Source organism: Lasioglossum baleicum, chromosome 13 (assembly GCF_051020765.1).
Source record: "Lasioglossum baleicum chromosome 13, iyLasBale1, whole genome shotgun sequence".
Lineage (NCBI taxonomy): Eukaryota > Metazoa > Arthropoda > Insecta > Hymenoptera > Halictidae > Lasioglossum > Lasioglossum baleicum.
In genome coordinates, this window is record NC_134941.1 from 9,932,764 (window position 1) to 9,951,720 (window position 18,957).

The 18,957-nt window shown below is 40.1% G+C and overlaps 1 protein-coding gene across 12 annotated transcripts in view; it reads left to right on the plus strand.

Moving 5' to 3' along the window:
• Positions 1-18,957, plus strand: part of Gluclalpha (glycine receptor alpha 1) — a 62,134-nt gene that overhangs the window by 26,157 nt on the left and 17,020 nt on the right. For 2 of the 12 annotated variants that reach the window (XM_076437185.1, XM_076437175.1), the window contains exon 4: positions 7,349-7,416. The exons of 8 other annotated variants lie outside the window; for them this stretch is intronic. In XM_076437185.1, coding sequence (XP_076293300.1) covers positions 7,349-7,416 — 68 coding nt within the window. 2 more of the 12 variants (XM_076437178.1, XM_076437177.1) reach the window with 2 other exon arrangements.

Below are 18,957 nucleotides of genomic sequence, written 5' to 3' on the forward strand. Positions count from 1 at the left end.
TATCCAGTAGATATGTACCCGGGGAGCCTGCAGATCGAAGCTTCGATCCTGTAGGATCAATAGTTGAGGAGTTACAGTCGCTTAAAGTTGAGCATTTTTGACCATATCTCCTCAACTATTGATCCTAGAAGTTCGAAACTCCGATCTGCATCCGCGCCGGGTATAGATCTACTGGATTACATACCAAATACATCATAATTCGTAGGAGAAGGCACAAATTTTCAGTCCGTTAAAGTAAACAGCAGCCCAATAAACTGACACACACACACACACGAATTTTCTCTTTACCTCTTTGTGTTGTTCTTTCCCTTTTGTAAAACAGGCTCTCGTGCGTATTTAAGGCCCACTATCATAAGTTTTTTGATTCCACTACTGAAGTATGTTACATGCTCATTTGTTTTTGTATGCCTATACGAAGATACTTTGAACGTTGCGAACAGCACGACGCTCGAGAAGGAAAAATGGAGAAAGACATTCGATGGAGGCGAGAAAGAAAGCGAAAATTAAGTCGGAAAATAAAATTTCAGTGACGTCTGCCAGTCTAAAACACTCGAATCCCGAGAAACGGGGGGTACGAGGCTAACAGACTTCGGGAACTCGGGAATTTAATCAAACTCCGAGACGAACGTCGCGAGAAACCGAATTCGGCGATTCCGCAAACAAGATCAAACCAAATTCTAAGGCTTGGAAAATCTAATCGGCTGATTCTCAAATTCCGCCGGCGGGAAACCGTTTCCGGGATTCCGGAAATCTAATCGAGATTCGAAGCATCCTGGAGCCACTGAAATGGAATTTTAAATTTGCCAAGACAAAGTTTGCGCAAACTCGAAAATTCCCAGATCAATTCTAAGCTTTTGGATATTGATTGAAATGTAATTTCAGGGCTTCGAATTGAAACAGAGCTTCACATTCGTGCAGGCGAGATCAAACCTGAGCCTCCGAAGCTCCCTGTAGCCACTGAAATCGAAATATAAATTTGCCAAGACAAAGTTCGCGCAAACTCGAAAATTCCCAGATCAGTTCTAAGCTTTTGGGTATTGATTGAAATGAAATTTCAGGGCTTCGAATTGAAACAGAGTGTTCAGATCTATTCAAATTCTAAGACTCTCGGGCTAATTACAGGTTTGAAAATGTCACGGACTGACTGTAATGAGCTCCTTAAGCTTCCTCGTGCGACTGTAACTTTGAAGCACCAGAGACCAACTTCACTGATGTTTCAAATCTTCAGAGGTCGCACTGAAATTATAAATTTGCAACAACGTGAAGTCGAGCTAAACGAGAAATCGGCTGAGACAAGTCGATCCTTTGCAAGCGTAATCAAACAAAATTCTATTATCCATGAGCCCCAAATGGATGCAGTGTGCGAACACAGACCGCGCGAAACGATCAAAGCCATGAAAAGCGAACCCCATAGCATCGTGCTGCTCGTAATCGTAAAACTACACCATACACTGTCGCCTCACGCTATTGTGTCGTAGATGATTTAATGGAATTTGACGTTTTTTACCATATATATCTATCTATCTATATATACGTATACATATATATATTTTTACTACGTCTACATGTGAACTATTAAGGCGATCAGGATTTTATCGCCTTATGGCTGACGCAACCACACAAATCACCACAATGTTCTCTCCGAATCTTGTACATTTTCTCTCCTTTGTTATTTATGGCGCACACACAAGCATATAAATCGATACTCACGTACACACACAGACGGATTGTGTTTTTACAGAATCGACCGCCGACGCGTTCTTTAATCCCTTATTGCATAATCGATCATTCACACGGTGAATTTCTTCCATTTCCGTGTGCTCCGACTGCGTTCGATCCGAACGCGACTTTCTCCATTATGCAAACGCACTAATGCACCCACGTTACTATGTTTCCGATTCTGGGCTGCGATACGCGTTTTTTCACCCCTTTTATTTCGATCGGACATTTATCCTGGCTGTTACTCGCATAAACATTTGTCAAAACAGCGATTCTACCGTTGTCCCCGCGGGCAGGGTAATTTCCTTTAGGCTCGAGGAAAACGAGCGACGTAATCTTTAGATTAGAGTAGACGGTGCTTTAACCAATTTAGGGGAGGATTATATTTTTGTCTTAATCTTTAGATTGAGGTCGACGAGCTTCGGATAATCTTTAGATCAGGGTCGACGGTGTTTTAATTAATTTAGGGGAGGATTATATTTCTGTCTTCTTAACTCGTCAGCCTTTTAACCGGATGATGAGATCAGTTTGATATCGACTTTCTACAACTTTTCGTCTTTGTTGGTACAACCCTTCAGTGAACCATCGGGGCCCCACTCGAATTTATGATAATAATTATTTAGTGTGTAAGTACTGATAATATATAAGTATTTGTGGATTTAGATGTTAGTTTTTAAGGAACTAGGTCCCGTGTGCATAACAAATTCGAAGCAGGGTTAAATACTGAAACAATGGCGTTGATATTTCCACCAATTGTAGCTACAGAACGACGACAATATCGCCTATGGACTTTCGAACACTTTTTCACTCGCTAACTCTTGATCATTTCGAAAATGTCCTGTACGAATCATTAATCAAAAGTTAATAAAACAATGAAAATAAAGAATTCATAAATTCTACAAAACTATAAAGGAAAACAATTGTTAGTCTGTTAGCTTGTTACTTTCATCGAATCAGATGCATTAATTGGTCAGAGAAGAACTGTAGCAGGACAGGCCAACAAAATAAAAGGAAGTGAAAATTGTACGAGTCCTCGGTTCTCCGTCGCCAGACACATCGCTTTTTAATTTTCGACTTTTTCCAGCGAGCCTCAGTTTCCAAAAAGATGCGTCCATAATAAATCTGTTCGCTTCGCAGCCTACCACCTTTTGACCGACAAACATGTGTTTACATCTTCTTGTGTAGCATTTTAATTGTCTCGTTGTTTCTTGCTCGAATAAAACAAGCTCCCTTTCCTCTCTCTCTCGCTCTCTCTCTCCCGCCTCTCCCTCGATTACCATAGCTAGAGTGCGTGTGTGCGTTCTCTCTCTCTGCAATTGCCCGGGACCGCGTTGGAACCGGTGAGTGATTTTCCTTCTGATTGTTTTCTTTTTTACTCTGCATGCGTTCAGAGTCTGACTGTGTAGAGCCTCTCTTATTATAAATAGTGTTTTCATTCTTCCCTTCTCCCTCTCGCTCCAATCGTAATTTTGCCTTGGTCGCACGCCTCGTTGTCACTCTCTTTTACAGCAATACTACTTAGACAACTTAATATTGTACTCTCCAGACAACGAAGTCGCATTTTTTCGACTCACGAGACCGTCCACAAAATCGTATACATACATTACTGTATACGCTACCGCCATTCGTGAAAATCGCTGAAATTGTTTTTCCAACCCCTTGCTGTTTTACATCGAGTCAATTGTTACATAAAGTCTGCTAAATTATCGAACCTCATTTTCTGCATCAATTTTTCTTTACATATTTTTCGACCTACTTCGTTGAGATTAATATTAATTTTCCTGTTGGATCTGATGAAAAGAGACAAATTAATCTCCATACAGTACAACAGAGTCACCAGATCGAGACTTGTTCCCCCACTTTGTCCCACCGTTCCCCTTCTGCGACGCTATTCCCCCACGCTTCCGCCACGGGTCACGTGATGCGTTTCGTCTCTGTCGTGCATGCGTCACAATGTCACGTGACTAATTCGTTACTGTCAGAGAGAGGGTAAAACTCTTTCCCCTCGATTCAAGTCAATTCCGCTAATCTGGCGACTCTGAGTACCAAATCGATTTCGCTAATAACGAGAAGTCCTTCGCCGACGATCGAAAAGCAAACTTCCAGAGACACGGTGCAATAAGGGATTAAAGATTAGCGGGGCATGCACGGCATGTTGTACAGATGTATGTACAATCCGGAACTGTTCGAGACAACAACCATAAATAGGGGAAAAGCTGCGGGAACGCAATGCAAAATGTAAAATCGTTCGCGATAAACCCGATCGATAAGAGGAGTTCGTACACCACAGACCTCGTCGCGAGAAGAATGGTAAGGCTTTCACCTCTCGATCTCGATTCGAATACCAATATCACGATCTCTGTTTGCCTTCTCTTTCTTCTTCATACTCCAATCAATCGACTGTCTCCTCTGTTTATCGTTTATTCTATCTTCTACAAGATTCTCCGTATCGTCTTTGAACCGATCATACTTGTTGCTCGAATGATCTTTGAGGCTTGAAGAATCGCTATCATCGTCTCGAAGACACCGGATCATCGTCATCGCATATTCTTCCCTTTCTGTCTTTGAATCATGTTTGCTACTTTGAAAATAAAATTTGTCTTGTTCGGTAACAAAACTTGCCAACAAATCGTTTCCAAATGGTGAGACGATTTTCGGATCGATTTTATACAGGGTGTTTCGTGAAGATAAACTTTTCTGAATCAAAATCTCTGTTGCTAATGGTTTCAAAAGTTTGTCTATTGTTGGTTTCATTGTATGAAACATCGGTATGATTTGTTCGTTTAAGTAACGAGGGAAAGACATTCTTTAAGATATTTTTTAAGACATTTTCAGATTGTCGATCAAAAGACAATAACGTAGACTCGCGTTAGTCCGCAATTAAAATCGCGTGTCTATTAAACGCGATAAACCGCAACAACTCGTTGCATAAAGAATGAACTGCGATTTCTTCGAAGGTAGCAGCAATTTGCAGCTCGATGTTGCAACGAAGAGTGAAACGAGTCACAGGGGTGGAAAACTACCCAGTGAATATGAACGTATCGATCATCTCATTAGAATCATTAAACAAAGTCACGAAGCGGAGGCTCAGTGTTCGAGTTTACCATGGCATACCACTTTTTACAATTTTCCTGACGGCTTATCTCGCGACCATTATCCCACGAATTTCTGTAGACTAATTCGCGGTTGAAACTGCACGAAAAGGTTAATTTTGTGTTAGCTGTTTTATTTCGCGAGCTGATAAAACGGTCTGAATTTCATTTCTTTATCTTTCTGTTAAAAGTAGCGAATGCTGCAAGCTTCGAATATATTAGCGACTGTACTGTGTACAGGAAATGATAGTGTTAAGACTTTTCCTGAAATAATCAAAAGAGCCAAATTGAAAATAATAGGTTCAAGACTTTTCCTGAATGAAAGAAGCAAAGTTGATCGCTGCAATTTTTCTATCGTAAGTTCAAAGTTCAGTTATTGTGGTTCGGTGCACGATGACTGGCCAGTGAGTTTAGGAAAATGTAGAAAAAGGTCGTATGCCACTTTCGTCAGTGGTCAGAAGCGAAGCGCTGCCGAACTCGACAGCGAATCGCCTCGAGTCGCCGCATAATAGTCGATTGCGCGCCATTTGCATCGGAATCCGATTCAATCTCTCTTGGAACTCCCATCTTGGATGTTCACCAGACTTCCGAATCATTTCACCGTCAGACATCACTAGACTGCGGATGTTTATGCATTTGTAGCACACTCGACCGCTCGAATCTAGAATTCCATGTTGCTTCAAATATTCTGCAACAATTCTGATTCAATTGTTATCCAGCATAAACATCGGCAGTCGAATTTAATGTCATCATTTTAATTTTTCCGATATCAGTGAAAAATGTTTTCTTTTTTAAATTCGCGTGAAAAAGGCTCAGCATTAGTGACAGCATGACGGAATCTCTCATTTCTCAACGTCATCCGCCATGTTTCGAAGATGGCGCGCCACGGTGGCCAACAAATCGATGTTTCGAAACTTTTAATCATATTCAGGAGGCAAGCAAGCTCGAGGTGAAACAGCAAAGCGAGCAGCAGCAACATACGGAGACACTTTTCTCACGTACTCCCTTCGATCAATCGATCTCTCCTCGTTCACGATCCTGCTCTGTCTATTTCTCAACCTCTTGTCAATTCTCATTGCATCAATCCCCGGTTTCTTTAAATAATGAAAGCACAGGGTGTGGCAGAAGTGATAATCGTTGATTTCCGGGATGCATTTACCCTCTTAAATCGGTGGACGTTCTTGGAGAAAATTCGCCGCAAAATTGTACTAGTTCGTTGCATCTTGTGATCATTTTCTGCATCTATTTTAAATTGATTAATTGGTTAACTAAAACATTCAGAACAATTTTTTTGTGGGTGGTTGTTGAGACTGCGGATTTTTGTGCATTTATAGCTTACAAATATTTTTCATTTTTCTTTTCATTATTCATTGAACCTGTCGCTGCAAAATTTGAAGAACCACAGTTTCATAAAAAGCCATGTAATTGGTGCTTCGAAATAGAGAATGGGTGGTTCTACATGAAGAAAATGACAGAGAATTTTGTCTTTCGATGCTTCGTTCCCAAGTTTATTTACAAGGAAGGCTTTCATTTAAAAATTTCATTTGCATCGACATAGCACACCTCTGTGAATTTTGAATACGTGGGATATTTAATTTGAGCACTGACGTTAGAAGGCTCTCTCCAACAATCTTGCTTGGCTTCTTGCTTCATCATAATCATCTTTCTAAACTCAATCTTTCCTTTGAGCTCTGGTGTTTCTTTATCTCTAATTACTTCAAACGCCCAACCAGTTCCACGACACACTGACTGCCGATTCATTGAATTATATCCTGCAAAGTAAAAATTTCTTCAAAACGATGAAATCTCCTGGTTTTTGTTGAATAAATTACTACGATCGTACCTAATTTTTGTGGTTGCTGAGTCGGCAGTCAACACACGAAATCATCCGTTTCCATTTACACGGCTGGTCTAATAACAACATTTCTCACTGCTCCCCTAAAGTAGAAACATGACGCGTGGAAAACATAAATCCAGCGAACGTGGAGGCGGAATGCGAGGAGCATAATCTCATTAGAGCATGATTTCTGGCGGGCATTCTGAAACGCGACGGGCCGCCATCATTCACGACACGAATACAGCTCCAAGTGTACCATATAAGTATACTCTGTAAAACAGTTTTACAATTTTATCGACGTGATTTGCTATAGTTCTGTTATATTTTCCTTTCGTCGTTTAAATGTTGTGACGTTCGAGAAATTATTCGCGAGCTTGTTCTCTTCTTCCATCGAACGGAACACGTCGCTGCAAAGAAGTACAATTTTATTTTATCACGAACAAATTTTGTGGTGAATTTTCTAAAAAAAAAAAGTCCATCCGATTCGCCTCGGAAATCGGCGAGCATCGCTTTCGTCGCGCGCGAAAGCAGAAAAAAGAAACGAGATTAACTGTGAACAAAGAAAAAATGCTGAGAGAAAAAAGCGAATGCTACAAAAAAAAAAATAATAAAATTACCTACCACACGCAAAAATCTCGGCGCACGGTGGACTGATTTAATTAATCGATTTGTTTTGTTCTGTTCCGGTCGACGTGATCAGATGAGCCGACATATGTGATCGTCAACATCTTTCTCCGCTCAATCAGCAAAATAAATGATATTAATATGGTGAGTGCAATATAAAGTAATCATGAGCCAAGGCCTATATAATACAATCTGTATATCCACACATTGTGTATATCTATTAACGTCACGTGTATATGATGCCGTAAGACTTGCACTTGTCTGTACTTGTATTACTTGTATTACGTATCTCTGTGTATATGTATATACGTATGCGACGTATGCGGAAGAAAGTGAAATAATATAAAAACGGGATCGAATAAAAAACAGAGCATAGAACACGCACACAAGGGAAACACACCGACGCGACACCGTACGTATATAAATATACACGTTCTCCGTTTTTGAGCCGCGCTGAACAGTGGATGTGTGCCTATCAGTCGCACCTCGTTGATTTTCTCGATGTCGTGACTGTCATGTTACTATTCTACATAATCGGCATATGTCTCTCAATCTCCTCTCTCTCTCTCTCTCTCATTCTTTCTCTCTACATCTACCTCTGCAGGGTCCTCCAAAAATATGGGGCCTCGCGACGTCTGATTATTCTCGACGCAAACACGAATCGAAAAGTTCTTCAGCGTTCTGCAAAATAACCCCTTGTTTTCGAGATTCAGGAGAGTTTAGTCAACTTTATTATTCCTGAACTTGCTGCTGAAGGGAAGGGATTTTAAAAAGCACACGTGTTAAATCGGGACAGTGATTAATTGTTATTTTTCATTAAAAATGAAAGTTGTCCCCGCGTCGCCTCGCAAATGTACAAACGAGAATGGATGGATATCAGAGATGGATTGTTATTTTTCATTTAAAATGAAAGTCAGAGGTGGAAATGAATTTCCTTTAGAGATAAATTGTTGTTTTTCTCGAGCCAAATTTTTTTATATTACAATAAAATGAAACAGCAGCAAACACGGACAAAATGGTGAAGGACTTTTAGTATTTGCAGTCAGAATTCTAGCGGTTTCGAGGCCCAAGATTTTCGGTGTCGCCCCGTAGATCTCTCTCACTCTCTCTCTCTCCCTATCTGTCTCTTTGTTATGTTACTTTGATTGTTCGAACGTTCGATTGACTGTGCGTCTGCAACCACGTCTCTCTGTGCCTTGTTGGAACGCGATCCGTTTTCTGCCTCGAGAGAAGCGCGGTGAAAATGAGAAGCCGAGAAACGACGGGGAGAAACGGGCGACAGGAAAGAAACGGAGGGGAGGAACAAAAAGAAAGAACGAAATAATAGATACACGGAGAGTAAGAGGTGGAAAAAAAAATAGAAAGAAAGAAAGAAAAAGGAAACGAAGGGTAAAGAGGAACGAAGCCGAAAGTAGACGGGAAAAAGAGAGGCGCGACATAATCAAACGGCGCGCGTTCGCAGACTCGACCCGGTGTGTGGACGCTTTTCTTGTTTCCGTCGACGACGACGATGACGCTTTCTTTTGATCATGCGTGCGAGCGATCGTGTCGGACCCGCGTTTCACTGTCCCTCTGTCATCCATTGACACACATCCACGGGACACAAACACGGCCACGCTCGGCACACACACACACACGCGGATATCCAGAACACACAAAAGCACACGTTGATCCCACTGTTAAACAGAGCCCCCTGTCTCCGGCGAGATAATATTTGCCCAGGAAGACAATCGATATCGGGGCACGATCGAACATTTTGTGTGGACCAACCTCTAGGGACGCTCATTGTCATGCCGCCATTCTTTTCTGACGTCTAGTTCTCTTTTGTTTTCGGCAATAACGATTTTCGGCCGCTCTATTAGGTCACCGGGGACACTATCGCGCGTTTCGACACGTTCTCGATCGTCCCTCGCTGATTTTTCCTTACTTCTGGCGACGAATCAAGAGAAATCGTGGATTATCGTGACGGTTTCTAACTGTTTTTAGGGGTACGTGTACGTTAGTGTCTCGATACAGTTACTCGAATTAATGTTCGAACGCTCTAAAGAAGACGATAACTTTTTAAATATTGTACTATACGCTTTTGAACTTTTTTGGGAAGCTAGAGCAATTAGTTTACTACAGGATATGAAAAGAAATTTTTTCAAAAATTACATTTGATCGGAATTGTAGAGAAAATACTAGAAGTTGCATTTCACAACTTTTTTATGTGGGCCTGTATCGAAAATTTAAAAAATACGTTTTGTAGATTTGTGTGGATTAAACATACTTCGAAAATTTCGTCAAAATTGGTCGACGTTGCAATGAGCTACAAACGTTTAAAGATGGCAGATTTTCACGATTTTCGATATCTATGAATTCTTACAGCTTTCCATGCCTGTCGTTTTTTCCCGCATCAAACGATTTCGATGAAACTTTCACAGTGCATATAATTGACACATATCTACAAAATGTACTTTTTAAATTTTCAATATAGGTCCACATAAAAAAACCATGCGCGGCAGAAGTGAAGTCTAGTAATGTTTAGAAGTAAATTAAGATTGGAAATGGTAAATAATCCTAATGAAACGACAATGAGATCAGGAACAACTCTCGATGCAGTATTTGCGAGACATTTAGACGAAATTGAATCAAGAATATTTATATCATATCTTAGCTATCACAAGCCAATTGTTTCACTGATAGAATCACAGAAAATCATAGAAAGAATAATGAACAATCAAAATTCGCAACACAAAGAAGGAGAGCGTATGGGAAATGCTATGAACTATGTCTCTTTCTTTCCCAACAATGTACAAACAAGAATCTCGAGAGAGCCCGTTGAAATAAGTAATTGTCGCACAGCGTATTGCAGTATTAATCAAATTGAACGTGGTGCTTTCATAAAGAGGAGAGAAAAGCATATTACGTGAAAATGTATAATATTGTAATCGGCCCCGGCAAGAAACTTTTGAAAGGCAGCGCGATTTCAGAGTTTGATTAAAAAAAGAGCGAAAAATCCGCGCGGAGAGGCACGGAGCCTTTGTAGTTTGATTGAAAAGAACATTTCATGTGCAACGAGTTGATACTCTAATTCATACAAGGTTGGTCACGCAACTGGAACCACTTCGCCAACTCCGTAACTATTGATTTTACGCGAAAGTTCGTTCAAATAATTATTCGAGAGGATATGAGGCCCTATTCACGCTTTTGTACCGTTTGTTATTTGAAAAACTTCGAGGAGGTTCTTATTTTTTCCACATAGAACGCGAAGTTTCCATTCCCGAAGAACGGATGACACTCGAAACCATTCAAAGAACATTCTCCCGAGTCTCTTCTTCAAGATTCATAGAACTTTTATGAAACGTAATTGTCACAATCTTTTTCACAGTGTCTGCTAATATTTGAAATTTCTTGTACAGTTTGGGGCATTGGAAACAGGTCATCTGAACAACTCGTTTGCTTTTGAAGATAGAAGAAAATGGTCATGCAATTTTCTTCTATCTTCAAAAGCTAGCGAGTTATATTCAGGCGACCTGTTTATAATGCCACATCCTGTATATAGAATTGTCATTTATTATATTGTTTATGTCGCAGCTATAAACTTTTAGAAGCTCGCAGAATTTTCGATATATTTTTAAGAAATTGCAACAGCTGTACGTTTATTTTTCCACGACCGAGGAATATCGCTAGAATCGAAAGCGGTGCTTCTCGTTCCAACATTGTTCCGAATCGGTCTGAATGTTTCATGCTGGGCTATATTATCTCAGAAAATAATCTCCGAGACATTTCCCGTTTTCCACCGCCACGCCGTCGATAGCAAATAAAAAGTCGCGAAGTTCGCGCAAAGTAAATACGATCCTTCGTACGCAGGATGTCGGAGTCGAAAGTCGAGAGTTTCAAAACCCTTGTCTTCCTTCTACACCGTGTTCCCGTTCCCCTTCGTTCGTGTGTTATCACTGGGCCGCGGATGTTTATGCATATTCATAGTTTCACGAAGAAATCCACGGAACACTCTGCATTTAAAACAAGAATTTGTCGCCTCGTTTTGTTCCTCTGAATTTGTGTACAGTCTCGGCCGCAAAACTCTCAGTTTGCACATTTCGCAGACATTAAATCGTCCGTTCTCACTGATAAATATTAATTTAATTTTAATTCAACCAACTCAGTCTATATGAATTACGCAAAACATTAATTTATTAAATTTAGCATTCAATTCCAAATGTTATTTGAAATATCGATCGCAAGGAGTGAAATGTATAATATTCAATTCCAAAATAGGTCATGCACGGTTTAATAAAACATGCAAAATATTTAATGCTGAATGCTTTACAGATATATCAAACCATTGATTTGAGTAATAAGTCGATCATCGTCCATAAAGTCCATAATTTGAACATTTCGGGCATTTTATGGATATTGAAGTATTTATTCGGACCTGCAATTTAAATCGTGAAATGTGAAAGGACTTCTTGTTTTTAAATTTCACTTTGGAAGAAAAATAGTCAGCACGTTTTACGAACGTTGAAATAAATCGCTGAAATTTCCAATGGTTTCCATGCGTCGATTTTTGCGAGAGATTGTACACGAAGGTATCCAAGTAAAGCGTCTAGAAACGCATAAAATCCGCAGGCTAGTTATTACTAGAGTCCGGACAGAAGAATCGATCACTCTTTTGAACCAATTCAGTCTATTCACGGTCTTCTTCATCGAGAACAGTATTCATCCCGTTGAATCGGATAAATAAATTGAAAACCGCGAGCGATCCCTCTTATGCCGGCTCTGGTGATGATGTACAGGATGATCTAAGGAAGAGGATCGACGAGAGTAGGTGCGGCTTGGCAACTCGTACAAACCTGAGCGAGAGATATCTCATTAACGGAGTCGATTATTTAAACTATTATATAATATAATATATATATATATATCTCACAATACAATCGTCACAATCGCACAGCTGATTATTAATAGTCACCAATAATTTATATCTGCACATAACGATCGATGGTCGATCAAGAACAACCACGCTTCGCTTATCACCTGAACTAAATCGCTGACTCAGCTGACAGGATTTAAGGTTCGGTCTTGATTCTTCGGATCATTCTGTATGTACACCTAATCGTATCGCTTGTGCTTTGGAGGAGTGACGAAACTGATACTATTAATCAGTGTCACTGAGGAGGCACCCTTCTATTTCGATTAGAATCGATTGCCAGCCGAGGAGGACGAAGAACAACTGTTACTCAACTGCCAGAAATGTTTCGATGGCAATGGTCACCCCGTATAAGGTTTGAATCCTTTAGTGATCAAGTCCTCGTCAGGCAAGAGGCGAAACAAGAGCGATATTTCTTGCATTGATCCAAGAATGATCCATGAAACTTGCATAGAATCCTTAAAATTCGAATAATCGTTTGTGATCTATTACATAAAATCATTGTAGTTTTAATAGTCGGTAAAGAGAGAAGAGAACTAGGGATGGGATCAAATTAAATATGTACTCAGGAATCCGAGTCAATTTCAATAACCAAGTTTCATTTCATTTCATAAAAGCAATAATGTTTCAATGATTATATTTGGAAAGTATTCGTTTTATACAAACTGATATCGAACCTCGGAATGAGCACTTACAAGTTTCGAAAAGACACTTCGATGTTGAAAGGAATCGAATCTTTCACAAGTATTACTCGAATCTTGGAAATCAGAACTACAGAGTAGGTTTTAAGCACTTTCTTTATTAAATTCGTAACTATTTAAGAATAATATTTCATTTACAATGCTTGGTTTCATCCTATTTCTTTTTTTATCCATGATATTTCCTGCTTTTGAAAGCACTCTTTTCGAAGGTACAGGAGTGGCCATTATACAAAGATGATCACGTGCACTTTTTGATAAAATGGGCTACTTCATTGAATTTTCACACCGAAATAGCAACGGGTCTTCTTTGCGTTCTAAATATTGTGATTTTAGATAATTTTCCATTTCTAACACAGCAGACGATGAAAAAATAATGATTAGAAAAATCAGAGAATTTCCGGTACGATATTCATGAAAGTTTCGAACCTGTTCGACCAAGATATACTTGCAAGTATTATTTCCGTTTACCAAAGTGCTTGTAAAAGGTTCGAAACTGTTCTTCGAAGTACTTATAGAAAGTTCGAATTCAATCAATCAAAGTTCGAACCTGTTTGCGAGGTACTTGATCCCATCGCTAAAGAAGACCTTCTTTACTTAAACTACAATATTATTCGTTAGGTTTGTCAAGCAACAGCCTAACATACAGTTAAACAATTTTTAAGGAAATGGTAAGCCGGAGCACATTACAGTACTCGATTTGTCTATTCCGTCACTTGGCCGTCGATTAATCCAACGGGCGAGCGTTAATCGTGTATCCGAGTGATCGAACGACTTTCGACTCCGTCGAGAAAGCTCGATAAGATCTGAAGCGTCTCTCTGTTGTCCCGTGAAGGATCCAACACTTGTCGAGAACGCGGCCCGTCGGGAAACACGTGGTTCAGTGTAATGGCGGCGACGATAAAATCGAGTTCTCGCCGACGACGACGATGGCGACGACGACGACGTCGACGACGAAGGTGTGCGCCTTTTCAGTACGCGATTCAATCTTTCGCCCTCGCCCCTCTCCAACGCCGTGTCACGCGGAGCATGATGGAACAGTGATTTCTCGCGCCGAGCTATTTTTCGTTCCTTTTTTCCCCCCTTCTCGTTTCCGGGCAGCCGCGTGCACCGGCTGCCGTTAACGACCTGCTATACAGAGTGTTCGAAATATGGCAACGATGAAAAGCCGGGCAATCCTACGAGGAAAAGCAGATGAAAAACCGTAGAATAACATTTCTCTGTATGGGGCTTCGTTCGCGGAAAAAAAGACCGATTCAGAGATTCGTTCTCCGCGCGGGTCCTTTAATCCTGTTTCTGACTAGGCGCCGAGGGTTTCTACTGGCGTGATGCTAGTGGTGTAACGGTGGAATATACTTGATTCATTATAAACCACAAATATTGTGGAATTTTTTTTGGAGAACACATTTTATTAGTGTATGAAGAAATCACACAAGTCCTCCAAAGTTCCAATTATTCCTGTCTGACTATTGCTCGCTCTAATTCTACTTATGCCAGTAAAATATTACCCACTTCTACCCAATCAAGATAATTGTTTAATTATTCCCTTTGTTAAAGTATTCGCGCTTCAAAATAATGAGAAATAACACTCTTAACAGAATTGTATTGACTGAAGTAGAATGAACTACTGATAGTCAGACGGACGAGGGGAATAAAATTGTCAAGTGTGCAGACTCTCTCAATTTCCCCGACATGAAAGACAAATAAAATTTGATAAGAGTGGTTTATTAATAACACTGGTTGTATAGACATCAATCACGGTAGAATTACTCCGACTGCGGATTTTATGCATTCGTGACAAAACTGAGTAGATGGAATTAAGATGGAATTAAATGTTATTTTATTTTCATTTTAACCCCTTGCCTTACAATATCGTGTCTGACTCGTGTGAAAATTCTGAACAGATTCTAATAAAACTGTATGTCAATAATTTCCTATAACCGAAATAGAAATCTATTTTGAAATAGTTTAAGCTTCTTTCAAATTGCAGGTGAGTATGATAAATTGCGAGATAGAGATGTGACGCTTTGGGGCACTTCATACATATTTTTCAATGACATAACCTTAAAATTGCCATTTTTTGACTTGTGCCACTTTCCTTGTGGGGGTGCGATTTAGGCATACAATGGATATAAGTTTTCTCCTTTTTCAAGAAATTACAATCTACGTAAAAGTTCTAATCACTGAAACTGTAAAATAAATCGTAGGGCAAGGCGTTAATGTGAAAATTGACCGAAGTAGAAATAACCAGCGATGGTCAGACACAGGAACAAAATACGATAGAAGTCCCGTACAGTATTTGAAAACGTTCTCATTGAATCACGGTTTATGGAGCACTATGTACATTCTCGGATGACAATGACTGTTAAGCGGATAATGTTTTATCGTCACGGATCATGCATATTTGTGTTTATTTTCTATGAGTGCATGCTACATATGCATGTTCGTCCCGGCCAAACTAGTCCCGTTCCCGAGTCCGTTCGTCTCTGTCTCCACACCCTCATCGTCTGTCTCTTCTGACCCTCTCTCTCTTTCTCTCTTTCTCTCTCTATCTATCTGTCTGTCTCTGTTTCGCTGTGATCCATCAATCATTGAATCATACCTGGAGCACGCTCGCTACCACGAAAAACGAGTTTCATCGAGTCATCAATTCACTCAGGCCGACCACACGTTCGTCCGATCGATCGTGAACATTCGGAGAGGATGCCACTTAGGAATCTTTCGTCACAATGAACAAACATTTTGTCACACATATTATTCACTTTGTATGTTAATGAAACTTTAAATGAAGTTAGGGACATCAATAAACCCGACATTTATTTTACTATTTTCTACTACGGACTTTTTGAATGGTTGAAAATTAATAAGCGAATTGGGGTAAGGTTAATGGAAATGACGCGACAGTAGTTCCTGATTTTCGTGGTCATTTTTCAAGGCGATTTCACTGGCCGGCGAATTGGAGTTGGCATCGTTCGATTCATCGTGACGAGAGTTTTCTATAATGTTCCCTTACGGTTTCAAATGGTCCTTTCATTGGGTTGAGTGACACGAGCAGTTCCGATCTCGATGATTTATGGTCCTGCAAGAGGTCCATTGAACAGCAAAACTTATCGATCGATTTTCTTTTTAAATCTTCAATTTCCTCATTCGTAAGAGTAGAGACACAATGTCTGTTCGAACGATTGAAAAATTGAAAGATAATTTCACGGTTCCACGGAATCGTCGATACCGTGCGCACAACAATGGTCCAAAGAACATGTTCCGCGGGATGATTTCCGCTTCACTTTCGAAACGGCTTTCCTAGGGAGAGACGAAGTGGAAAGCGTCGGATCGGAATTTTTCCCGAGCGAGAGCTGTCTGTGCAACGGTAATTGAAAAGCGGGTAAAGTGGGACAGAAAAATTCGAATTGCGTATAAATGATTCCGCGGAAATCGGGCTTGTATTATACGTGAACTGGGGGATCCGAACGGACTCGTTACTCAACCCAATAAAATATGGATCGTCTGCCATTCATATCCTGGTAGAGGGATTTCTCTTCGATGTTGCGTACAAAAGCCATTGTACGGGGCAAAATGATTACCTGATGAGCTAATACCAGCTCGTACAATGCGTTCCGCGCGATTACGAAGCTCGAGAATGTCTTCGCCGAGGAGAAAGACGTGTCGAACTATAGTCCGATCGCGCGCCGACTTCTACTACTCGGCAGAGCCTGGTTTTGCAAGTGCGAAACGCAGGATGAGACATTCTGACGAGGCTCGGCGCACAATTATAATTTTTAATAATCTTATTAGTCTGCTTTGGAAATATAATATATTCGGTGTAAAGTGGCCCCTACACGATCAATAATATCGTCAATATTCGCGTCAATATTAACGGAGGACTATATTGATGGAAATATTGATCGTCTAGGAGCGTATTGAAGCGTCCTATCAATATTGACGGATATTGATAGAAAATTATATTTTCTGTCAATATTGAAGAACCGTTTGAACGCCTAGCAGAGGTTTATTGTCAATATTTCCTTCAATATCAGCTGCTTGTGAGTACGTGACGGCAGAGTTGGCCAGTAATTAATTACATCTTCAATTACATGTGCAAAAGTGGACTATAATTACAATAAGGAAACGGTTAAATGGTCCAAAACATAAAAATTAGTGGTTTAAAAGAACAATTACAGTGAAGTAATTGTTAGACTCAATTACAATTACTGTAATCGTATTAAGTAATTGCAATTACTCCTTTCACAATTACTGTAATTGTAATTGTGGTCCACAATTGTAAGTGAAACAAACTAATTTTCTATGACAGCGTTATTAGACTCGGATAACCCTGTAAGTTTTGTTAAAGAAAATTTTGTACCGAGAGATATCCCTAGATATTCCAAATCCATTCCAGACGCTAGGTATCTCAATGTTATAGAAAGTCTTTGGTTTGCAGAGATAGCTTCGCGCAATAACAGTGTCTTTTCTTCTGGATGTTGGGCCTAACTAGCTCTAATAAAGTTTGAAAGACTTCTTCGTCCGTTCGAAGAAAATTTTTGTAGTCGTCCGATTCTGTAGAACGCAAAAAATTCAGGAAATGTTCGTGTGTAAAGCGGCTTCTCAGCTTGTACCACTCTTTGGACCAGCGTCTATTTCTCTTTCTCTTTGATGTTTTTTGTTCGCAGTGAAAGAGTCAATGCTAGAAAACCCAAATCCGAACTGGAGAACATTTCGGAATTCACAAGAAAAACACCTCTGAAACAGCACCGACCATGCTGCACGAATAATTTTGCCAGAATGAGTATTGGTGAGAATATTGATGCGCGCTTCATTATACAGGGTGTCCCAAAATTCCTTCAACAGCCGAAAATGGCTGGTTCCTGAGATCATTTGAAGCAACATTTTTGCAAAGGAAAATGTCGCTTGAAATGGTTTCTGGAACCACCCCCTTTCGGGATTTTCACGAATTTTGGGACACCCTGTAGAGCGTCAATATTTACGCGAATGTTGACAATATTATTGATCGTGTATGGGCCGCTTAATAATACCAAAGCAAAAGATAAAACACGTACGACGAAAAGTCATGCAAATATGCTTAGCTAGAAGCTTGACCGTAACTATGTATAGACAAATGTTCACTTTTTCCATGCAGGAACATTTGGTTTTCCCCGACGTTTAAAAGGACCACATGGTATGTACCGTCGACTGCAGTGGGACTGTTACTTTTCTTTTCTTCTCTGTCAATGTTCGATTCACGATTGATTTCGTTCGTTTCTTCTCCTATCATTTCCTTCGCCTTTTGTTCGCAGCTCGTTTCTCATAGCCACACTGACATAAACCAGCTCTCGTTTATCCGACCGGCAGCGAGACACGTTTCCCACTGTACTACGATTGCGAAATTGCGTTTATCGCAAGCCCCGTTGGGTATCGTTCTGCTGGAATCATTCATTAAGTAGTTCCCAAGCCGTTAGTAGCGAACCCTTTCTCCATTCTCGATTAACTCTAATTAATTGTAGGCCCTGGGAGTATCGCGTTCTGGGGTTTCAGCACAAGTTCTCGAATAACAGGGAGAGGTGACGATTCATTTAACACGATGGAAATGTTGTGTTAACCTTCGTAAAAATCGTAGAATATACATAATTTCTAAAATGTAGTTTAAAGAATGATCAAAAGGGAGGTACAATTGTTGTGGAGGTTGAAATAATTTCTCTATGAAAATGTAGTTCCAGAACGTAAAAATTTTGTTATATTTGTGACCCACAGAAAAGAGAAAATATTGCTGCTAGGTTAAATGGTGCATTGAAAAAAGAAAAATTGTTTTTCAAAGGTGTTTTTTAAGAGGAGAGAACCGAAGTGAAACGAGTCGCGCGTGTCGAGCAGAGATCGCGGTGAAAATTGTCGATCGATTTAATTAGAGCAGTGGTATATACGTTATACGTATACAATATCCGCTGAAAACACAGTCCGCGCGGTAGAGGCCGATTATTGGCTGACTCGTACTACTTGCGTGTAATGTATTCATGAAAGTGAAAGGGAAACGGACTGAATGAAGCGGCGGGGAGAGATATCACTTTCGCGGCGCTAAACGGATCG